The sequence below is a fragment of the Anticarsia gemmatalis genome, chromosome 15, assembly GCF_050436995.1.
Source record: "Anticarsia gemmatalis isolate Benzon Research Colony breed Stoneville strain chromosome 15, ilAntGemm2 primary, whole genome shotgun sequence".
Taxonomy (NCBI): Eukaryota; Metazoa; Arthropoda; class Insecta; order Lepidoptera; family Erebidae; genus Anticarsia; species Anticarsia gemmatalis.
The window spans coordinates 11,399,178-11,424,567 of record NC_134759.1 but is presented as its reverse complement, the minus strand read 5'-3'; the positions used below and the strand labels follow the sequence as shown (position 1 = coordinate 11,424,567).

The 25,390-nt window shown below is 37.3% G+C and overlaps 1 protein-coding gene across 8 annotated transcripts; it reads right to left on the bottom strand.

Moving 5' to 3' along the window:
• Window positions 1-5: 5 nt before the first annotated feature.
• On the bottom strand, window positions 6-25,153 carry LOC142978724 (ral GTPase-activating protein subunit beta). 8 transcript variants are annotated; one of them, XM_076123264.1, is made up of 29 exons: window positions 25,100-25,153; window positions 24,340-24,384; window positions 23,336-23,494; window positions 22,839-23,076; window positions 22,178-22,412; window positions 21,650-21,810; window positions 21,026-21,168; window positions 19,599-19,719; window positions 17,968-18,114; window positions 15,988-16,077; window positions 15,529-15,654; window positions 15,336-15,407; window positions 12,992-13,157; window positions 12,439-12,648; window positions 11,845-12,050; window positions 10,163-10,264; window positions 9,086-9,220; window positions 8,511-8,732; window positions 8,143-8,249; window positions 7,903-8,071; window positions 7,427-7,601; window positions 7,007-7,136; window positions 6,428-6,735; window positions 6,028-6,169; window positions 5,595-5,722; window positions 4,933-5,108; window positions 3,918-4,004; window positions 1,888-2,104; window positions 6-1,693 (listed from the first exon to the last, which is right to left on the bottom strand). In XM_076123264.1, the coding sequence occupies exons 2-29, from the start codon at window positions 24,340-24,342 to the stop codon at window positions 1,579-1,581; spliced, it is 4,290 nt and encodes a 1,429-aa protein (XP_075979379.1). In that variant the 5' UTR covers window positions 24,343-24,384; window positions 25,100-25,153; the 3' UTR covers window positions 6-1,578. The 8 variants fall into 8 exon arrangements, with proteins under 8 accessions (XP_075979379.1, XP_075979378.1, XP_075979381.1 ...); XM_076123263.1 differs by having other exon boundaries at window positions 24,917-25,143; XM_076123266.1 differs by lacking the exon at window positions 24,340-24,384 and having other exon boundaries at window positions 25,100-25,144.
• Window positions 25,154-25,390: the final 237 nt, after the last annotated feature.

Genomic DNA, 25,390 nt, shown 5'->3' with positions numbered 1-25,390 from the left:
TGATATTGATTAAAATCATTTATTAGAATATAACAATAACATTAAGTACATTATGCAAAATAAAATACTGCATCAGAAATTGGAATGTTAACATAATTAACGATTACATTTCATTGGTTTATGCAAGTCAGTCTTAAATAATAAATAGCACTAATATTAATAAATATAAAATTATATTTTTGATATTATTCGATATAAAAACAAAACCATTTAAAACGCGTCGCTTTCCGTAAAAACTAACGACTGAACATACTAGCTTTACGAAAAAAAGCACCTCTCGTTGCACTTTGCTCTTTCAGTATTTTTAACATGCATTGTAGAGACAATGATTGTCTATTCAGAGCCATTTAAAATGATACGTTTCAATATTCAGCTTTTAGCAAGTCCACATACGTACACGTATACGTGACATGAGCGTATACGAGTTTATACGCACTACTCGAAGATTTTATCAAGATGACAAAGTGACTTCCATCAAAGTTATTCAATAGGTGTTACATTATATCCATTAATTATAAAAACTAAGATAAATAATTTATTAAAAAATACTTGCGAGACTTAAGGCCATACAATAGCTTAGTGCCTACATCTAGGTAAGCAACGTCATACAAAAATATGTAATCTAAGAGTTTCTATACAGATCTCGGGCGCTTTTATTTTATAAAAACGATGACTGTATATTGAAAGTATACATTGTCTAATATAACATGACGCATAAAGCTGTTTAGACGCGGGTACTATGGTTTTAACTCGTAGTACGACCACTGTGGTTGTTTGAAATAGTTTTAGAGAAGCAATATTTTTTTTTGTTACATTGCTACTATTGCCTTATACTATAATTATATGATACTAGGAAAATTAATGTTGTGCTGTATCGAGATTCCGATAATGCTATTCTCGTGGGAATTTTGATCCCATCGATCCCATACAAACTATGTCCCAACAGTTGCAAAAATATTTAAAAAATATCGAATTTAGTTTAGTTGCTCAAAAATTATGTGTGTAGATGTAAGTGCATATATTTCGGTGATTTATTTTTATTTATGTATAAATAAAAAGTGTACTGACCTTATACACTGTACTTTGTCAACAGTGGTTCTTCTTTACGCGTCGCTTTATATTAGACCAACGTAACTTGTATTTATTTATGCACTTCAATGATCTTCTATGAAAACTATGTCTAAATGCATGAGAATATGGATGTTAATATTACTTTTACTAAAAAAAAATCGAGTTGAATTCTGCATTCATATTATGCGCATTGTAAATTATACCTTATTCCTACAAATCTAAGATTGAGTATACATTTTATTGGTGATATATGAAGTGCATAATAATAGCAGCCTTTACACACACACACTCTATCGCACGTTCTTAGGAGCGTGCAGGATTACGCGCGGGAAAGCAGCACGCTCTTCGCTCGCGGTTTTATTCGCGGACGTGGACAGATGAGCGCGGCGCGTGGTTTTTCCTTTCCTCTTACACGTGCGCTCTTTCACGCGCGATAGAGAGAGAGAGAGAGAGAGTAGAGAATGTGTGTGTATGTGTAAAGGGTGCTAATGTCTATCGGCTGTTTCCTTATGAGGGAGTTCTAAACAATGATTCGAGTAGTTCCGGTTCAGTCAAGTCTTTCTTGTATTGTTGTGCGAGCTCTTGTATCAAGTGCCGACGACGGACGTGGGGAGGTTGGTATCTGAAATTGTGTGATAAAATGTTTACTTTACTATAGGTTTATCTATTGTGTATGGTAAGTTGATAATAGTTTTTAAGATCGACACTATACGTAAAAAGTCGGTCCCGGTCGTCGTCTACGTTAAAGGCCTACGTTAAAGGTCTTGAACAACTTTGACACTAGGTTGGCCACTAACCATACGATAGTATACGTACAGGTCAGTATTGAGGCGCGTCCGGCGTGCGGCGTCGAGCGCAGCGCGGCGCAGACAGTCGGGCAGCAGGCGCGGCGCCAGCAGCGCGCCCGGCGCCAGCACGCCCGTGGCGCCGCACGCCACCCGCACGAGGCCGCAGCGCCGCGCCGACACACACAGCACGGCCACCTCGTGCCGCCGCCACGGCAGGCCCGACTCGCAGTACGGCAGCAGGTCATCTAATACACACAGATCGATAGTACCCATATGCAACACTTAAGGTATGCCGGAGTCGCCGCGAGTATAACCAAAAATTAAAACCAGAAGCGTGAATCATACCAACAGTATTTGTTAACACGATGCCTATAAGTAACTCCAGAAACAAGAATTTGTATCTTTTTTAATCTTCGAAAATGACTGAAATATTAAACTTTCAAGTTCGGCTGTGGAAAGAAAATCCGACACGGTGTCTCCGGCTAGCGATTGACGTCAATCTGCAGCCGCGAAGTTTACGTACTTACGTTTTAATGTGTATTTGATAAATTTTTGAGTAGTGGGTCACTAGGATGGTTATGAAATGTTGTATTTACTATGTGCGATTCCCTGTTGGAAAAACACCTTGAAAATTGATCGCCATAGATTCGGAAAAAGTTGGTAAACCTAACCATTTTTAACCCCTTTGGAGATGACTTTGTTAATGCGCAGAAATACGTTATTTATTTTTATAAACGACTTAGGGCTAACGCTACATTAGGCTTGCGCGTATCGAAAACGCGCAACACTTACGAGAGGGGGCGTGACGTGCGTGTGACGTGTTGTCAACGTGTGCTTGGTCATCTGAGATGCACGCAAGCCTAATGTGGGGCCGGGGACGAAATATAAAATTTCATGCCTCTAACTTTGGCAACGACAAATAAGGGTCGAAGCCCCTATTTTATTACCGCCTGCTAATTAACGGTCTAAATATAACACGCCACGACACAGACAAAGTCTAGTGTGGCGAAAATTACGCTCTCCTTGATAGACTTTCATCTTTCCTCGTTTTTACTTTTTAGACGTATACACATCACAGCGCTAGTGATTGTACATCACTGGAAGGTGACGTCACAGCAGCGTCGCGCAGGAAAGATATTCTAAAGAACCTATGATACTTTACAGTTTTGTATCTTAGTCAATTTAGGTCCGATTTTGCTCAAAGAAAAACTATTTTTAACTGCATGAGCAGGCATTTAATGATTATTATTATTTGACAATATTAATAGGTGTTGGTGTGCCTCATTAAGCGAACAGAAGAATGTCGATATTATGTGCACTCCTTGCCTTCGTCTCCTGTATTTATTTTGTCCCTTGTATGCAGCGACTTGATGCTATATTAAGAATTGGCAAGTACTAAAGCAGATGTTTCTTGTTCATAAAACATGAAACTGGATTATAATCAAAAACAATAATATGAAAATCTTCTAGATCTCATCTAATCACACACACAACACACAACAGAAACGCTTTCACATGATTACAAGTCCGGCCTACCTAATAAATATAAAATATATTTGTTACTGTAAAAGCCCGAACGGTGGTAAATCCTAAGATTTTCCGGTATAACCTAAGATTTACCAACTCGCAATGGTAAAAGTCCGAACAATTCTTTATTTTCGAACTTTTACCTATATTAACTTGATGATATCGAGATGTCGCCGGAGCCCCGCTTCGCGGGGCTCCTCCTTCTGGGTGGTTAAAAAAAAATAACCACGAAGGCTAAGGTGGGAGCTTCGCTTCGCTCGCTCCCACCTTAGCCTTCTAACCTAACCTACCCATGTCGCTATGCCCAAAACTCCTTCTTTATAACTATGTCACAGTATATAATTATACCGTGAAATAGTTATAAACATAGTTATGAAGGAGGATTTTTTTATATATCGTAACATAGTTTTTAAACTCTGGCTTGTTCGGACTTTTACCGCTGAGAGTTGGTAAATCTTAGGTTTTACCGGAAAATCTTAGGATTTACCACCGTTCGGGCTTTTACAGTAACATATTCATTAAATTACTCACCTATAGGTAAATTGAGATGATCTTCAAAATCTTCCAACCAAATGATGAGAATCTTCGTAGTGAAATCTCTGTTGCGTCTTCCACTACCTGCACAAGCAAAACAGAAAACTTAACGGGGATCAATACCACTTCAACCGGCCCGGAGATTTAACCGAAAACTACTTTATGAGCAGTCTTATACGTTATCATTTGGACTAGAATAGTTGTGGACACAGATTTTTAGAAATCCGCGAATCCGGCAGAGACTATAAGGACTTTATGTTCCAAACATCCGGATACGGATGCGAATATCAGAATTGATGCGAACGTACGGCATTTCGGAAGCGGATGCGAATTTCGCAACACGCAGGTTTCGCAATAACCAGGTAACCCTGGTTATTTGCTTTTTGTCTATTAATCATCCGCATCTGCAAAAGCACCGCATGAATTACTGCGGAACCGGATGCGAATCTCAGAATTATTGCGGATTCGAATGCGGATATCCGTATCAGATATAATTTATTTAGACAAAAGAAAAAGTTCCATATTCTAATTTCATAAAAGTATTAATAGTTTCATATAAGTAGGTACTTATATACTTGGGTTAAGAAAAAAAATGTATGTTGTTTTCCAAATAAATAAAACAATCGTAACTTTTAAACTCTCGCGTTGCATGTTTAATGTATTACGGGAATTAACGCGAACACGCAGGTTGCACTCGCCGTGGCCGCAGGCTGACTGTCATGTCATGTCAGCCTGCGACCACGGCGAGTGCAACCTGCGCCGAAACGTTAGGCATTTTAAGGTAAAATGCGTGTTCGCGTTAATTGCTGTATTCTATTATACATTAAGGGTCGGCGCAAACGGGCCAACGACCACAGCCACTGGTGGCCAGCGACACCCACTTAACACGTTTTTCCATATATTTTGTATCCTGTAGAGAGTGGCCGTGTTAAGTGGGTGTCGTTGGCCACCAGTGGCTGTGGTCGGTGGCCCGTTTGCGCAGAACCTAAATAAAACAAGTATATATACACACCAGTGAGTACAGTGGCGGGTTGTTTGTCGAGGTCCAGCGACAGTGCCCGCAGCTTGTCGCTGAGCTGCGGCGCGGCGCGGTCTGACCGCTCGGACTCGCTCGCGCTGCGCTCGTACGACGCGGCGCCCGAGCTGCCGCCCGACACGTCCCAGCACGACCCCGCCGCTTTGTCGCTACTTAACATACCATACAGCATGACCTTTTTCGCATTGATGAATTAATTACATAATGTCTTCTGGAGACGAGAAGATTTTAAGAATTTGAAGAAGAAAAGAGATTTGCAAGCAATGGATAGAAATCTTAAACAAACAGATCGAAAATTCGAAACTACTTGTCTCTTACAAAAATAATTATAATCTTTTCGACGAAAAATCCAACTACGTGTACAGTTTTAGCAGCAAGGTAGTCGCAAAGTGGCAGTGTGACAGAATTTATACCGTGTAATCAATTCTGTTTAGGATGGATATTATTACACTTCAACTATCAACTTCACTTTTTTTTTAATAAAAGAAAACTTTATATGTAGACCACAAACAGCAATAGTTGCAAACAAAATACCAATACAGATTCAACCAACATTTTTAAACTAGTCGAACGAATTTAGACTCTAGTATAGAATATAAGGATGAATTAGAAATTTAAACATTAGTTGTATAACTTACCTTGATATACAAGAGCCATCGACGTCAGATTTGATACTGTCAGTCTGTCGTTCCTCACTGTCGGATATCTCATGACCGGACGGTACCACGAAAGCAATCTCATTTGTCGAGTCCGACCAGTATAATACCTAAAAGAGGATATTATTTAAAATATATAGAGCTGGTAGTTCAAGTTTGAACAGATATTCTTCGGTGTTTTGTTATTAAATAGGACTGTTAAACTCCTGTACCACAAAAATATTCACATATAATAAGATTATAACGTTAAATTGTATTAAAGAAAAAACAAATCTACAGTCCTTATTTTCATGTAATATAGAATAAATTCACTTTGACAGGTGGACGTGACGTGACGTGAACGACAGGTGATTAAAAAGGTATAAATAATGTAAGATTTTTATATTTATTACATTACTTTTAATGGTATATTTACCTGTTCCCTTCCATCATACATGGCTGGCGCAGGATCTCTGTTAGTCTGTGGTGGCGGGCTGGGATGTGCACGTGCGTCGTAGCTAGTGTCCACGTGCCCCGCCCACCCGGGGTGACCGCGGACACGGACTGGGGTGCCCAGACTGTACAAGAATAAAGAAAACTTTTAGTTATTACATAATTAAGCTGTAATTTCATTAGCGGATTGTTAATTTCAAAAAATTAAAGTGAAATTACACCTATTTTCAATTCTATATACGGCAATTTCTTGATCATTATACAAATAACTTTATTTAGGAAAACAATCTACTTTTTGACGGACAAAACATAGACCATAAACCAGGAACTTAGAAAAAAAATTACAGGGAAAGTTACTTCACGACGGACAAACTGGTACTTACCCTCTCAGCATCCTAACGAAAGCAGGCGGGACAGTGCTCAAAGAATGTGCATTAGCGACAATATCTTTCGCGTTCAATTGCCCCGCTCTTGCACAGAACACATGCACTGTGACCGCAGCCCTCGCCCCACAAGCATCCACTCGCCGCAGAGCCGCAGAGAACCCTGGGAGAGAGTCGTCTAATGCTACTAGACGAGGCAGCGTGGCTTTCTTGTCACCTCCGATGTTTAAGTACCCGAAATGTGAGAGGAACAGTCTAGCTGTTTGGAATTCTGTAACCGGTTCCGGTGGTATGTATTCTTCTGGTACCTAAAGACGAGAGAGAAATTTGAAAAAGTAAAGTAGTAATAATTTTATTGTAATAAAAGAAACAATTAAAGGGCTGAGAATAGCTCTAATTATCACTTTTTAAATTGAAGGTTATTGGGAGGCTCGTTAGCAAAGGGTCGTCTATTAAACATGCAATGATCCTAGGAATGTTTTCACCTGATTAATTAATGGATGATCCCTATTCAGATAAGTTAAGTATAACGTTAAAATGTTTTTGTTTGGAAATTGTAGTAATAAAATGTAAACTTACCACATTATCTTCGCTTTCTTTGACACGTTTCTCAATTGCTGCTTGTTGTTCCAACAGTTTGAATAGTGTTGGCGCGTCTGGATCGTTCAGTTGGCGTAATACAGCTTCGAGACTTGGGAATGCTGAGTCTCTGTATACAATCGGAATATTTAATATTAGAAATTAATTTCATAAATTATTTAAAAAAAATACAAGTGCATGCTATACAGTGCATTTAGAATATTGTAGAATTACTGTTTTTTGGTTTCTTTGGTTTTTCTGTTATGTAATCTTCGATCTGACTAACCGATTTGAATAAGACGCTAACTGGAAGATAGAGGATAGTGTCAAACTATTCTACAAAGGTAGTGGGAAAAATAGAATTGAACGCTCAAGCTAATCAACAGTGACTAAATATAAAAAATAGTGCATATAGCTCACAGATGGCAGGGCGGCGCGGGCGGCAGCGGGCGGCAGGCGGGCGGCGCGGCGGCGCGCGCCTCGCGCATGTCCACGGGGCGCGCGCATGCGCCGCACGCCGGCCGCACGGCCGAGCGCGCCGCGCCGCGGCTGCTCAGCGACCACGCGTAGCGGCCCCAGCCGCAGCGGATTATCACTGCGGGACACGACGTGATACATTGATACACGTGCAGATAAATACACCCCTCTTTTGACTTGATGATCGTTTCATCTATGAAATGACCGAGTCAAATGGCTAGCTAAAAGAGAGCCTACTAGAAGAGAGCTATCTGATTACAAAATAAAAGTTAATCGGCGACTGTAGGTCAATGTTCTAATGTCGATAACAAGAGCCTAGTTTTATGATCTAACCAAACTGCAAATACTATTATCTCAGAAAAAAATACTATCGTCTACATCAAATTAATGGTCACACAAATCAGCTACAAACTACTCACCAATAAGTGTAGGCTGCGGCTCCTGGCTGTTACTGAGCGGTTCTTCAAGTAGTGACAATAGTATATTTCCATCTGCTACAAAGTGTCGCAGTTTACCGTGACCCAATGCAGCCAACCATCGTTCGTCCAAACGACACCACGATGAACCATTACCACCGTTGCCAATTTGCTATTAAAATAAAAGTCAATAAGTTTCAGCATATTATTATGAATGATGCCGATAATTTAAAATGACATTACCTGTTCTAAAATTAGCATCAAAAGAGATTCAGCTGCATCTCGAACTCTCATTGATACAGGCTTCAATTCTTTCTCGTCTTTCATTTTGGGTGGTTCTCCTGGCTTGCCTATAAACCAAAGGTATTCTTTATAACCCACCTATGAGATTCACTATTATTAGAGCCAGTTTAACGGCCTAAGAATAAAAATATCGAATGTGATCTAAATAAAGTAACAGCAAACATGAAAATGTCTGGAAATATACAATTAATTAATAAGCATTTAAAAATGGTAATTGGGTTTTAATACGAAATTGCAAGTTTCTTCAATTATAGAAGCATCATTAGCCGCCACAAGTACCAGACTATTATAAAGTTGTAAGAGCTTACCTTGACTCTTGCTCCCCGATATGCCGAGCTCAACGACCTCCAACAACGTAGCTATGCACTCCTGGTCGGCGAGCAGCGCAGGACAGAGCCAAGCAGAGAGGCACTGATATGCGGCGACCACACACGAATGTAAGTCGCGAGAGTGTGCTTGAGGAGGACGGCTACATTGTACCGTGATGTAGTCGCAGATCCAACGGACTGCGCGCTTGCGTTCTATCGCCTCTGCACGTAAGAAATAGGTTTTGAAAGTAAAGTCAAAAAAGTTAAGTTATAGTTATTGATAGACTTCGTTTCCTAATACTGTATAACGTAGACTTCGCTATCAAGATTCGGAGCAAAACTGTTCATTGCATTATAACATAAGTTCTTTTTTTATCATAATAATATAGGCTAGACTTACCGATGACAAATTCTAGGATGCATGAAATAATATGAAAATTCAAATCAGATACAATAAATTATGTTCAAAAAAGTATATTTTATCAAATAAAATATTTGATAAAATATTAAGACAATTCAATATTTGTTTGTCACAAAAATAAAAAATACAGATAATAACTTCTTAAGACACTGACCTGGTTTAGAAGAGTGTAACTTGGCCAATCCAGAGAGTAGTTCCAACGCTGCCAGTGACACTTGCAGGTCTCCCTTCCACGAAGATATGAGTCGATGGCACACCAAGTAAGTCGCTCGGACTACTAATGCTGCACCTATATGTCAACTTAAATGATAACTTGACGTCTAATGTTATTCTGTCACACATTAAGACAGTTAGAGGAGGCTTTCTAAAACGTAGTTAATCGTTAAAACTCGGGGACATTTTTATTTTCGTATTTTATCCATCAAAAATAAGTAAATTCTCCATTCAGTAAAAATATAAGAGGAACATAAGGTATCTTGAGGTCCTCTGCTCAAAATCCAACAATAAAAAAGTGTTTCCTTATATTTGGCAAATTTCTAGTTATTCACTTTAAAGTTGTTATTTTGCAAAATGAAATGTAATGTGGAATCACGATTGATAAAAACAGCAAGCAAAACATTAAGACATAAAACAAATAAAAAGCATTGATGTACGCACTGTTAGCTATGTCGCATTTAAAATTACATAAAACATTTGTAAGTTTCAAAAATCAAACTAACTACAAAATTGAATTTCAAACTACAACTAACAGTGTGCTTGTAAAAAAGGGCAAAACGTCTTTAATAAAAAAGTAAGTAGCATTCAATTAAACTCATTACTGCCCCACTACTGAGCAAGGGTCTTCTCCCAGAATGAGGGAATGATCAGGTGCATTACATAATAATCTGCCTAAGAGTTGATTAACTAAAAACTATAAAGAACTCTAGCATTTTAATGTAGCTTAATTACTGATACAAAATATCTTTATCTTCCTAACTTCCAAAATGAAAATTTCTTTTGAATAAGGTCAATTTGGGTAACTTTGAATAATTTGGGTAACATTGACAGTGGGAATTTGAACTAGTTTCGATTATTTTTTCATATGAAACCAACACAATTGATAAAGGTTTATCTTAGTTTTGCAAACTTTTATCAATATAGTATAGTATAATTATAGTATAAGTATAGTATAACAACTTTTATTGATCAACATATTGCCCTTTGCCGCAAACAAAAAGGTGTGTGTAATTACCGAAAACAGGCGAGGATGGGTCTAGGTCTTTTACATCGGCCGCGAAGTCATCGAGCGAGTGCCCCTCGGCGCTGCCCGACGCGCTGCCACCCTCCGACCGTGCTACAAAACCCCCCATACATATACCATGATCCAAAAACATCTTATGCCCATGACAAAGACTTTGAGCGAAGAATACAATTGATTGGTGCCTTTCCACATCATGTATCTACATTCTCTGTTGTTAGAGAATAACGCAATCGAATTATGACTAAAATCAGTAAACGTGTCAGTTTCCTATCTTGTTTATCGTTTAATCTCACTAACTTTATCATCCAGTAATAAGTATCACTCAATTTTGATGAAACAAAATCTACTTGGTAAAAACGGGTTCCCCATCAGAGTTAAATTAAATAAAGGGAATTCATCGTTGCTACCGGTAGTTTTACGTGTGGAATCAAGTTCATTTTATAAGTATGTTATCATATACTTCAAACCTGTATTGATAATGTTTGTAATTTGATGGTTTAATTTAAGATTTTACTCAAACAACTGCCAACAAAATGCCTAATATCAGTGAACAGGTTGCCAAAAAAGTGTACTGTGTACCTACTTCGTAGAATATATTTTTAGATGAATCATAAAATTCAAAATTATTAAAGCAATCTTTAAAGAATACCTATAGAAAATAACTGTCTGATTTAATTTCGTAGACGACGTAGAGCGTAGCAAAATAAACGTAGCGGTGTATTTATGTGCCAATAGTGACATACTGAATATGTTTGTGAGAGCAGTGATTAACTGATTACTTGAGCGTTACGTCACGAAGCTACAACCGGTGATATAACACATGACTGACAAACAACCCGCTCATAATCTCCAAGTTAAAACACCCAGCAGACAAACATCGTGACGTCTCTTTCTATTTGCGTTCAAAAGAAAGAGACAACACTACTTTTAACATTTTCCTACAAGAAGCAATGTTAAATGTTCGATGCTTAAAAATTATACTTAGATTGAAAATTTCAGTTATGTTTATAGTAATGTTGTCTTTGTCCTTTTCTTATTTTAGGAAAGAGATAGCACGATCATATCTTCTGGGTATCGTTACTGGATATTATGAAGAGAGTTGTAAATGTGAAGTGAAATCCCAAGTCACATTAGGATGTAGCTATTATTATATGTTAAATTGCTATAATTCACATCTTAACAGCATTTTACTAGCAGACTTGTACTTGGCACTTTTTTAAACTTATAATTTTCACACGGTCTTTAATGTACGGAAAATTCAGAGTAATTAACACATTGTATAATGCAAAACCATCTTCACATCAAAGAACAAAGAACTATAACGATATGTGAAAGAACTTGATGTATTTGCTATCACTAACGTTATTCGTTTGAATTATCAGATATTTTTATAATTATTTGATGCAAATTTTTATATTAGTGGTTTTACAATTTTTTTTGTCGCTGTATACGATACAAATACTGACATTATGACGTCACCGTACACTAAAGACCTTAACCCGCCAGTAGTCGCGCATGGGTCGAAAAGACCCAGAACTACAGAATTGATCCGTATTTTTTATAACAAATAATATTATAAAAAATACGGATCAAATTCTGTGCTACGCTCTGGGTCTTTTCGACCCATGCGCGACTACTGGCGGGTTAAATACGTTACAAAGCATTCCTCATACCTTTATAATCCGTGCTATGAGACATGGTGGACCCTGGGGGGGCGCTGTGTGCCTTGCCGCTGGCGGCGTGCGCGTGGTGCCGCACGCACAGGTACAGGGCGCTGAGCAGCGGCACGCACAGCGCGTCCACCGTCTCCACTTGTACCGCTGACACGCAGATCAGGGAGATCTTGCCGCGAGTGTAGTCGCCTAGTGTCATGCCCGCACTGAAATTTAGACTTTATGTAGTATGTGCTAAGGTGATATTTTGGTCAGCAATCTAAAATTTACTTAAGATCATTAGTTTCCAAAGCGTGTACTATGTCTACGTTTAATGTTGATAGTAAAATGTGTGCAATTAAATGCCGATTTTGTGGACTAAGCATAAAAAAGAAGCATAAGGTTTAATTTTGCTTTAAAATTGCTTTGCTTCTGATCAACATACATACATGGTTCAATCTAATACGTTTAATGCAGGCGAATTATAATTTCAACTTAGCATTTTACTTCGAAATGTTATGTGGATTGTGTAAACCCGCGTAGCGACGTCGCTAATCCACACCGAATTTTCAATTTTATCACAACGTTATAAGGTATTATTTCGCTTAAACTTACTATTCATTGCATCCAGGGAATTCAGGCACGGGTAATCCTTTATAATGATAAGGGAAGGCAACGAGTGACAACAGAGCGCTGATGGCGGCTTTACGTAGTTCTCTCTTGTCGATAGTACCGCACTCCAGCTTAGGCTCTCGCTCCGACAGTATCTGGTCTAAGGCCGTTATGAAGTCTGGGACTAGGACTAACACGCCGTCTAAGTCTAGCCTGAAAACAAATAAAAATCAGTTTAGGAATGCGACTTTAAAAAATTGTTAACCTTAAGTATAATAAACTTTATTTTTAATAGAATTCAACTTTGATGATCAGTTCGGTGTTCAGTTCTCTTTTCTCTCCAAAAAGGAGTATACAATAAAGACACAATTTCGTAAAGTTATATATAAACCTGTTTGAAGTTATAACTATTAACCGAGTTCATAACTGGACCACAGAATATTGAATAAGTCGAACCTACTTTTGGATTAAGGGGTTATATGAATTGTGTGAAACCATATTCATAATTAAAGTCTATCCTATAATTCTCATAAAAGTCCCTAGTTAATATTATTACCTGAATATATCAGCGGCATTAAGTACAACAGCAGCAGCAGTGGCCGGGTCTCTAAGACCGCGATGTATGGCGGCGTAGCACCGCGCTAAGTACGGAGCCAGCACTTCCTCGCGACATTGCTTGGAACACAGCACGCGGCATAACGTGCCTAGTGCTTCAGCGCGACCTGGTGACAACTCTTTGTGTTACTGCGCGCCTGGTACTAACGACACGATTTCAAGAACTACGTTAATAGGCATGTGGATTGATGAGAGCTTTTTGCACATATCCTTAGGTTACTGTATCTTGGTTATAGTCTGGTGATGACATTATAATAGCTGGTAGTTTGATACCATCAAAGGTTCACAAAACATCCTTTTGACTCCTGCTTACCTAGTACTCACAAGACTACGCAACAGATTATCTATATATATAAAAGAAAGTCGTGTTAGTTACACCACTTATAACTCAAGAACTATAACTAACTTTTTATCCCGCTCGACCGTGTTTGAACATGCTAGAAGAACAGAATATGGAAATAACAACACCAATTAGTCATGATCTCCTGGTAGCTGCGGATCAATTTTCCGATCAGAATTAGGCCTAAAAACTAAAAAACGGCTCTATAAACTCTCTATAAACCTTTTGACAGTTACCAGGAGATCATGACCACTTGCTTGCTAAACAACTTTAATTTTTATAGATTTAGCTTCAAAACCGACGTAGTTTCATAGAAATTTTTTCACCACCGTTAAGGCAGAATTTCCAAAAATATTTATTGCGTCATTCTTAATTTCTAACTATATAGCCAAATATTATTTTTAATCGAATTAGCTCCAAAAATTACGGAGTTCCATAAAAACTTACCCCCTCTTTCTACCCCCCTAAAGAGCGAATTTCCAAAGTAAATAGCCTATATGTTAGCGAAGACTAATAGCTATATAACAAAAAAAATTTCATCTCAATCCGTCCAGTTGCTTTTGCGTGAAAAGCAAACAACAAACAGACAGACAAAAAGAAATCATATTTTTGGCTTCTATTGGTTGTATGAAGATCCCCCATTTTAGTTTTTCTTTAATATCTATAGTGTGCAGACATGAGGTTGTTATAATTTTATTATATGTATAGATTTACAAACACTTTTTTTAAATAATAAAATGCCATTTTTATTTTAGAGACAAATACAGAAATCTAACAAACTACATTCAAGATTTTTTTTACAATCATCTATACTCATATTATAAAGCTGAAGAGTTTGTTTGTTTGTTTGTTGGAATGCGCTAATCTCAGGAACTACTGGTCCGATTTGAAAAATACTTTCAGAGTTAGATAGCCCATTTATCGAGGAAGGCTATAGGCTATATAACATCATGCGAGCAAAGCCGCAGTAAAACACGTTTAAAAAACGGGGAAAATTATCTCTTATGTGACGCAAGCGAAGTTGCGCGGGTCAGCTAGTTTTATATAAGCTAACAAAACAAAGCTTGCATTGTAGGATATACAGGGTGTCCCAAAACTCAACGATAATCCGAGACAGGATGAAAGGCCAAGTCATACCGGTTCTAGGAAAAATAAAAAAAAAATTCCGTATCAGTTAGTTCAGTTAGGAAAATTATTTGCATTTATTTCCTCTGACGCTGTGTCAATTTTCTGACTATGTTCTGATAGATTTTGTATTGATTTCGAATATTTTTTTTCTTTTATGCATTCCCAGTAAAAAATATCTACTGGATTTAGATCGGGAGAACGAGGAGGCCATAAAATTGTACCACTGCGTCCGTTCCATTTGCGAGGATACTCTTCGTTCAAATAAAAATAACATATTTAATGGCAAGATAAGTGGCAAGTGTTATACCATTTTGAAATCTTGATTAAATGCGCCAACTTTTGAAATAACTTGCCAAGGGTAGTATAGTACATTTTTTTTGTCAACATGAAGCGTCAAAGTTAACTAACGATATTTTCGAGAACCATGACTCACTAAAACTTAACTTTTTTTATTAAATTAACAATGTTTTGTGCATTAATTTGTTTTACGAGTAATAGCATATTTAATGAAGATCACGAAATTCAAAAAAACACAGCGAAATTGTGACATTGGTGATCACAGGACTTGAAAATGCGACCAAGGGTGTGGAATTTCAACTTTTTTGAAAAGTGTCTATTATTGCTGAACTAAGTGATACGGAATTTTTTTTTTTTTTTTCCTAGAACCGGTATGACTTGGCCTTTCATCCTGTCTCGGATTATCGTTGAGTTTTGGGACACCCTGTATATATTATGCTACTTTTGAACTTTAAATACAAATGGTATAAACATATTTACATGAATACCTGTATTTTATTTAGACGAGTTAATTATTTACCTGGTTGATACATGTTAAGTTTGTACGCAGCGTCAGTAGCCGATGGAGGTGGCGGAGTTCCTTCACTGCGCTCTAAAACAAACACACAAAATATGTTATTCCACTAAGTTTGAATTATGAAAATCGCATCATTTTGAATAAACCGAACAAAATGGAGTTTTATCAAATGTTAACTGAGTGGCATAGTACTTACGTTGGTTATTATAAACGGGTGTGGTGCCTATTAACGCAGCTTCGAACAGCCACTCGCCGAACAAATGGAAGATGGAGTTCACCTTCGGACGTAGAGGAGTTAGAGGAGGCTTCTCAGATTCACCAACTGAAAAAACACAAATATTTTATTCAAATTCATACCGCAAGCAAAACGTACAAAAGATCAAAAACATTATCATTTTCTATATTCGTTTTCTAGCATAGTTCATCGAAGTTAAAATTATATCGAATTGTTCCCATAAAAAAAAATGTATAACAATTTTAATGTCTGTAAATCCAAAGTCTGTCCCAGAATAAACTGTTGTTGTTTATTTGGACTTTTTTTCACTTTCCTTTGGACTTATCTATAGAGACTATGAGTATTTTTTTAACAGTGCTGCTTACGTTGTTCACATGGCTACTACACAGCAGCAGTAATAAAATCATTATATTTACGTACCTTGAGAAGATATGGAGTTCGGTGGTGTAGTAGGCGCCACACTGGGCGGTCTACTGCTAGTCAGTCCGATCAACGACGTACGAGGAGTACCTGTATTATGAAGTGATGAAATAAATAACACGTACATAATGATTTAGTTAATAGTGACTCTCTCAATAATTTACTTAATATAATACTAATGTCACTTAATATTTGTTGTTTTTGCACACTACTTGGATTAAAAAGCTTTTATTGCTGAATCTAGTCTACCTAATTATGTTAAAAATATTCTTCTGTTACTGTTTTTAAAAGCTTAACCACGAAACATATACAACTAGATACTGCAAACAAAAAACAAGTTTACAAATCAAATATAAATCTACAAATTAAATTTTAAAAACTAAGCTACCCCCAAAACAATAACTACTTTGCAAATAATATCACAGTGCTCTAAAAATATAGAAAAAGAAGCCATAGTGTAAAACAGCCCAAAAGGAAACGCAATATAAAACTAAAAAAAATATACATAATGCAGAAAACGGCTCAGAATTAACGCGAACACGCATTTTACCTTAAAATGCCTTACCTTAAAACGTTTCGGCGCAGGTTGCCCACCACGACGAGTGCATATTCTATTATTCACTAAACATGCAACGCGAGAGATTAAAAGTTATGATTTACTTAGTCTATATTATTATCTTAAGTGCCTACTGGGTATCAAAACGTTTCAGTCCAAATACATACACCAATATATTCTAGTCACTCTCACAATTCACAAATGTTCGTTGTAAAACGTTCCTCAGCTTAAATATCACGCTGTCCTTGTCACTCTGACGGGCATCGTAGCGACAGAAATACTTTGAAAAGCACGACATATTGAATAATGATTTTGCTTTCGACTATACGAAGGTTCAATTTGGTCCAAAAGGAAAAAAAATAGGAGTAATATATAATAGAATACGGGAATAAACGTGAACACGCATTTTACCTTAGCATTCTCGACGTTTCGGCGCAGGTTACACGTTCTATGGACGTAGGATAACGGTAAGGTAAAATAGGTGTTTGCGTTAATTCTCCTATTCTCTTATACAATAAACATGAAACGCGAAACTTAAAACATTATGAGAAAAATAAGTAATGACGTAAAGTATATCCGTTTTCTGCATTAATAAAAATAAAGTGCTAAAAATACAAGTGCAATAAAACTGAAAACAATGACCACGTACCTTTTACACAATACTTTTAACCTACAAGCCTTCATACTCATATCTCTAAACTACTATTATCATAATAAACTGAATTCGTTTATTTGTATTACGATAAAAAACATCTATATAATATCTTTTCGTCTTAAAATTATTTTACAAGCGTTATAAACGTCGATAAGTAAACCAACGTTGATTAAATGATATTATAATGTTATGTTTCATGTTATTTACTTAGTAATAAAACGTATTTAGTAGATTTTTTCTTAAAAGAATCCGGACAAAGTAGAGTTGTCGACTTGTTTGCGCTACAGCAAGTGATTCTCATCAAGTTTTCAAGTAGTTATAATTTTGTAATTTCTTCCTTTCAAACTGTGTAATACGTTTGCGTATACGTTCAATACGTACAAATGTTCTTACGTACTTACACATGAGATACGCGTGTACGCTTACAATTTTTTTTATAGCTGGTTTAAATACCGAAGATTACAAACGACTTGATCAACTGTGATTTTTTACAAACATTTAACTAAAAAAAATATTCATAGTTGAATAAGAATTTCTAGTATAATTCGATTTTCTAAATTTGCAATACTACACGTGAAGGAATAGACATCAAAATATTTAATAACATAAACTAAACCCACTGCAGCCCATTGCTGGGTATATAGTATATTGTATCTCTGTATATGAGAGTTTAAGCCAAAGTTCACGGCCTTAACAAAATGCAAATGAACATCAACAGAATACTAAAGTAAATGTTTGTAACAGCTCAGACAGTTGTATACATCCTTACTTCTCTCGGGCAGCTTGTCGCGCGGCCTGGAGGCGGACACGCTGAAGGACTTGGCGAGGCGCCGGTGCGCGGGCGGCGTGGTGTCGCCGTCGTCGGGCGGCTCGGCCGCGCCCGCCGCCCGCACCCACCACCGCTCCGCCCCGCGCCCTGAACCCAGCCCCACTCCACTACTTTACACTAGTCACGAGCCATGCCTTACGTGTACGTACCACGTCTATACACACATTGTTCCTTCACTAGGGGGCGCCACGTGAGTCTAAGTGCTGCTAAGCGAAAAGGTAGTTGTTTCTATACTCCCTGTTGTTCTGATAGACGATAATTACCCTACTGGATATATTGGTTAACCTATCAGATTATACATTTACTGACACTTTATCTGTGGGATAGATTATTGGATACTTGTAGATAAATTGTAATATTGGCCTTTAATAGTTATTCGTTTTTAATATAATTTGTCAAGTGGCGCCACCTAGTATCACGTATAGAGAATTTAAGAAAGCCTTCATGAAAGCTCTATATTTTAAGTGTGAGTGAGATGTGTTTGATGTGATTTTCAGTTTAAAATATTGTAATAATTGTTTATGTGACTTAATAAATAATCTCTGGCGATAGAAAAAAGCAAGGTATTCATTGAATCGTACTGAAAGAGTTACTATACACGCCAGGAAGTGGTGCAACCGAAAAATTGCAGTAAGAAGTTATTTATAAAGGAGAACGATCACACCCCAAATCAAAAATATTCCAAATTATAATTATTCCTATAAGTATATTCACTTAAATACAGTGGCGTAACTTTAAGATGACAGATACGCTAAATAAAGCAGATCTCAAATTCAAATTCGATCGTGTCGGTAGTAAGCCAGGTGATGCTCTGTCACAAGTTCTTAAGAGTTGTAGTTACGCCACTGCCCAAAGTTATGTTCAATTTATAAAAACAAGTCAGTGTATCATACAATCAACACTATTTTATTAACATTTTTATGCGTACGCATAACGTGTATGAATATTGATATAATAGGGCGATGATTATTTAAATCAGTTAACAGAAATGACAACAAAAAGGATTGGTTGTATGAAACATGATACAAGTAAAAACTGCATGCTGTTGATCAGTAATTAATCTAATCATTTCACTCAATATTAGTCATAATTAGGCCTCAACTGGAAGACAGGTATAACGGCGACACGGAAGGCGACGAATTCAAATAAATACATATATTTCATTTGGATTTCTTAAAATGACCTCTGAGATAGTGATGTATAATAAGTAGACCACTTCCCGCGCCGCCCTTTCATTCATAGTCATACAGTATAAGGCCTTAAACTACATTAGCCAGCTTTACACACACACTGTATCGCACGTTCTTAGGAGCGAGCAGGATTACGCGCGGGAAATCAGCGCGCTCTTCGAGAGCGATTTTTTTCGCGGGCTTGACCGATGAGCGCGGCGCGTGCTCTTTCCTTTCCCCTTTCACATCCTTTATACGCGCGCTCTTTCACGCGCCATTGTCGTTTCATGCGCGACAGAGTGTGTTTAAAGGTGGCTATTAAATATCTAAAGTAAATCAAATCACAATCAACAGCATACATCGGACATCAAACCACACACCTCTGTACAAGTGCGTACGTACCTAGGAATGCGTCGACATGCGCCGCGATGCCTTTCATAGCTTTGTGGAAGATCGACGGTAATGCTTGCAGGCATGGGTGCTGGCTCGGATCACGCGTGCCTTCTTCTTGAGTTATTGAGTACTAGGGACACATGAAATACGAAGAAGTAAGTTGTTTTTCTTCGTAATGTCGCAGAGGACAGCATTCAACGAGACCCGAAATAACCAATCAGTAGATCGAAGGATTATAGATCGCTGTAAAAGGTACCTTGAGACCAACTTTTCCTTACGTAATTAATATGTAGATCATTTTAAGCCCTGTATAGATACAGTCTGTGTTTATTTAGCCATTACGCCATACGTGTCCCAAAGTCGTCTATTTGAGAATATCTAAACTAGTGGTATACCTAATCTATCTGGGGGCACGGAAGTGCCCCCGCAAGTCGAGCAAAAAAAAAGCGGCACGGCCGTAACATCCTTTTCTCGAAGCAATTCGGGCTATTTTTGACCCCCCCATAATTTCGTTGTGGATAAAACAAGAAGCCTGGATTTTCAGCAACTAATCAGTCATTGTATAAACACGGTATATTTAAAATTTCAGTCAATTCGAACCAGTAGTTTAAGAATGACAACTTGTTAAAATTTTGAATTTTGTCACTCACTGATTCACTGACTCACTGACTCACCGATCATCAAAAGTCTAAGGTACTTCTAGCAGACTTAGAAGCTTAAAATTTAGAATACAAATAGGGTTTAGTGTCTTAATCATGGGAAAAATTAAATATTTTCTAATTTCGGTCCAGTTGTCTAAATACACCAACGGCAACAATAACTTTGTAATCTCATATAAATGTATAAGATTACAAGGTTACATTTGCAGTTAATGAATTAATATTACTGTAGAAAATAAAATAAAAATAAATAGGTGTAAATAGGTACCTACTATATGAGGCATAACGGGAGGGGGTATAGGGTGGGTAAGGGTGTTTAGCCCATGAAACTGAACAACATTCCCATAGGAAAATATGTTGAATTATGAAAAAAAAACGTCTTTCCATACAAATTGGACTTATGTTCGCTCTACAAAAAGAAGTGAGATGCCATCAAAAACATTCTGTAAAAAACCTCAAGTCTCGCCGTAAAAAGTTGTGAGATCTATATAATACCAAGTCGATTAATCTATTTAGTCTCTACTTAAAGGACCTTCTGTCTTAGGTTATTACGTATGTTATTATCATGCCAATTAAAAAAAAATACCTTTAAAACAAATAGATCGACTTGGTCATCGCATGATTTGATTATTAGTATGTATCACACAGCACACTACACAGCACGACGAGAAGTTAATGCTCCTGAAATGTTAATGGCGAATTTGTGTTTTCTTGCAAAAGTTGCATAATAATTTCTTGTGAATAAATGCCAAGACAACTTTCAATATTAATACAAACCTGTAAGAAGTCAGGTGTTTGACTGATGACATGTGGTCGGCACAGGTCCACAGGGTTACCGATAGTGTGTAGAATGCGGTACCAACTCTGCATCACTGCCTCTGCGCTCATGTCGCTTGGGATCAGGTTGGCGTCTTCTTCACCTAAACAATAAACAACATATTTTTTGTGAAAAATAATAAGTTATAAACCATACAAATCGGAAAAGTTATGACAAAGTTGCTACGTTACTAAAAACGGTTTGGTTTGACTTACAAGAAGCATTTCCACTTTTAAATAATTTGTCTTTATACAATAGCATACCCCATTGGGCGATTTAATACTTAAATTGAATTTTGACAAAACTATGTTGTTAAATTCTTGCAACCACGTACGCTACATATACGTGCACGTATTGTGTTATACGTGCACGTGTTTTGATAAACTACTAGCTGACCCAGCAAACGTTGTTTTGCCATATATAAATAAAAAAAAGTGTCACTGAGGGCTATGAAAAATAGATGTTGGCGGATTCTCAGACCTACAATATGCTCTAAAAATTTCGTGAGAATCGATCAAGCCGTTTCGGAGGAGTATGGCAACGAAAACTGTGACGCGAGAATTTTATATATTAGATATACTTACTGATAGGCATGGCTGGGAACAGCGGTCCGTACATATGCTTCAGTAACCTAGCGGTGAGACAGAGCGAGGCGCGTGTCCACTGCTCCGTGAGAGGCGCGCGATGCCGCCAGCGAATACACTGCTCGCGGAGAGTACGCCACAAAGGCGGGGATGGGAAACATCTGTACAAAGAAATGTTGACATTGCATTCGGTGTACAATAAAGTGGTTTTTCATTGAAAGTGACGTGTAGAGAAGCTGTATGTGATAAATTGACAGTGCATGTGTAGTTCAGGTTTATTAGCATGCTGTGAAAATACCCGTTGTGAGAGAAATTTGATTACATTTCACAGTGGTATATAGAGATTAGCTGGCGAGGTTTTCCTTCACCGACACATAAAAGTCATACTGAATGCTCATAACACTACTTAGAATAGAGTTTCAGGCTTCGAAATTGATTGCTTTATTTTCATCAAAAATACGTCTACGTGAGTCAAAGTAAATGAAATGTTTAGGTATTAAAATGATAATTAGGAAAAGAGCAACTAACCTGTGACAAGCCAGTATCCATACTTCAAACAGCACACACAACACTCTCTCGCACAACTGTTCGGCGGCTGAATGATGAGGAGCCGGCGGTGACAGGAGAGCTGACGCGGCCGCCAGGAGTAGCAGTAGTAAGGACCTCCATTCTCTAGCGCCCAGGGCTCCACCATCGGCGAGGGTACGAGACAGGCGTAGTACACGGTGGCAGAGAACCGCTTGCTTGCTGATTAAGTCACCACCTGATAAATTAATAGCAATTTCATAAGTTATCTCGTATAGTTATATAAGGATTGAAAATTGATAGTGATATAAAATTAAAAGGGTTGTAGATAAAAGAGTCGTCTGTTTTTTACAATACAACGCGCCCAAGGTGAGCCGAAACTTCAAGCAACCAAGATTTAATTCATAATCAGGTAAATAGAAAGTTGTAATGAACTTAATAATAAAGTTAATGGCCGGGATAAAAAGTAAAAAGTTGTAAAAAAATACTATTATATTTTTCTTTTGTATATTTTAAAGTGGTAATGTTAAGTAATCGTAATAACGCGACCCACACTCACCCAATTCCATTTGATATATGAACGTGAGAGCTTGCAAGTAATAGCAAAACAGTTACAAAAACCATTATACTTGTACAACAACTCAAAAACCAAAACATCACTTACTTTCATTAGGCCTAGGTACGAACAGATTTTGTAAGTGCCTGAGTATTTTTCTAGCGTATTTGTGTGGGGCTTGTGCTACGGGTGGCGGGATGGCAGGGGGTGGGGGCATGGCGGGAGGCGCTGGTGGTAGGAGCGGCGCCAGCCACGCGCAGCACACCCGCACACAGTCCCGGAGAGCTTCATGCTCTTGTAGTGGTAAGGATAGACCAAATCGGATCACTTCTAGTACCCATTCCACCTGAATATAGAAATATAATGTTAACAAAGCGAACGGTCGCGGGTCGCTCTAGATTCTAGAAATACAGACAGTTATAATTTGATTAAATCTGATGCTGTTTATAGATTTCCTTTGTTTATTCATATGTGTTTGTCATGAGGATATCTCTCTACAGATTGCAGACAGAGAGATAAATTACAACTATAATACAATGGAAAAATACACAAGAGTAAAAAAATAAAAATAATACATAATTTATTTATAAACTTATTAGTCATACCTCAGCATCAGTAGTTAGAGGGCTAGGTTCATGTGAGGCTAGTTGTTTGACCACCGCTAAAACAACATCTCTTCCACCGACTGCTCCAAGCACTCCCCTCCCTCCCCCCTCCAGTGGCAATGAACTCCACTCTGAATACATCCCACCACTATCTTTGTTCTGAAAATTTTATAGAACATAAATACATTTACCTCATATTTTAACTCCAGGTAAATGCTGGTAATAATTCTGTGGTTAGGTAGTTAAATCACAAATCTAAATATATGTGACTCAAAAGTGACTGACTGACATACCCCCCGTTTCTGAGGTACATTTAGCGGTAGTTCATCTATCCAATAGTGTTAAAACTCATGTAAAAAAAACACTATTGAACAGATAAACTACCGCTAAATGTACCTCAGAAACCGGGGGACAGTGATCTATCAATGCACAGCCTAAACCACTGGACTGATCAGGATAGAATTTGGCATGCAGGTTATGACATAGACATCCGCTAAGAAAGCATTTTGATCAATTCTACCCCAAGGGGGGTAAAATAGGGAATGACAGTTACGGTTTTCAACATTGTGCAAGCTGTGATTACTTATGCACTGTTTTGTCTTTCTTCTATTATACAGTTTAAAGATTGATTGTAAATGACAAAACACTGTGTAACTAATCAGAACATACTCTATGTTTGCTAGTAAGACAGTAGGTTTTGGGTGGATACTTTTACTTATGAAATTGCCATTTAGTTCAGTTTTTAGGGATCCATACCCCAAGGTACCAACAAAAACCCTCTGTTGTAACCTTTCTCTGACTCTGCTATCTGTATCTCAGGAACTGTGAAAGTTAGACAGTTTAAGTTTTCACAAACTGGCTGGCTAGTTTCTTTACTCTTTTTTAACAAATGGCTATTTCATAAGTAAAGATACATTTCATTAACTATCAATTTAATTATATGCAAATAATTAGTAGTATTTGTTATAATGAAATTACCAAAAAATAAATAAAAAGGTAGGTACCATTTCTTACAGGTTCTGAAAGGAGTTGTACACTGATTGTAAAACCTATGACCAAATTGAAAAACAATAAGCACCACAAGAAATATATAAACATAAATATCAAGACTTGTTTATTATGCTATAATAATTCTATGCTTTCTAGAAAATATATCTTAAAGAAGAGACAAGCTGTAGGAGAGTTCGTAATAAGTGCACTTTCCAATTGTTCTTTCTTATTCGATGAGCACAGAGAATGTGGTAGGTAAATAATGTTGTAATGGGAAAATACTCATTTGAAGAATAACTACTTTTATTTTGCCATTAAAAGGCACTATCTACTTTATGAATATTCGAGTTCTGGACATAATACTACCAACAGAAATATGATAGTGAAGTAAGCGTATGCAGTAACGAATAAATAGCAAAAAACATTCACAAGATATACGTATTGTTTTGAAACGAAAATAAACAAGAATCAATAACAAATTCCACAAGAACTAAGGGTATAATATGATAGGTAGAACACACACAGTACACATTACAATATCACATCACGATTGTTTGTCTAACTATAGCCCTAAAACCTTAAATAACTTACTTGGTGGTTCACTCTATTGAAAATTCTTACATTCATAAATAATACTTAACGGTACCCTTTATAACGGGTCACTAATTGCCGCAAACTATAACATTTATTCAAGCATATTATTAGCTTTTCTATTTAGTCTAATATTTCTGTTGAAAGTGTTAGCTTTACTACGATATATATCCGAAATCTCACTTTATTTTTCCTCCAGGTGAAATAACTACGATAACGTAAACGTAACCGAATGACAATTGAGATAACTTGAGATAGATATACCTTTTTCTCGTAAGAAAGATAGAGATAAAAACCACCTGAAGTAGGAGGTGATCATCGACTTAATTTTACGTCTCAGATGACAGATTACTTTATTTTGACGTTTTAAGCACGCTCCATCTTCGTCTTATGCAGTGAGTGTAACAAGGACAGCTATTGTCTAATGTACTGTATCACATTTTGCCGCATGTATTGTGGTCCGTAACATACCTT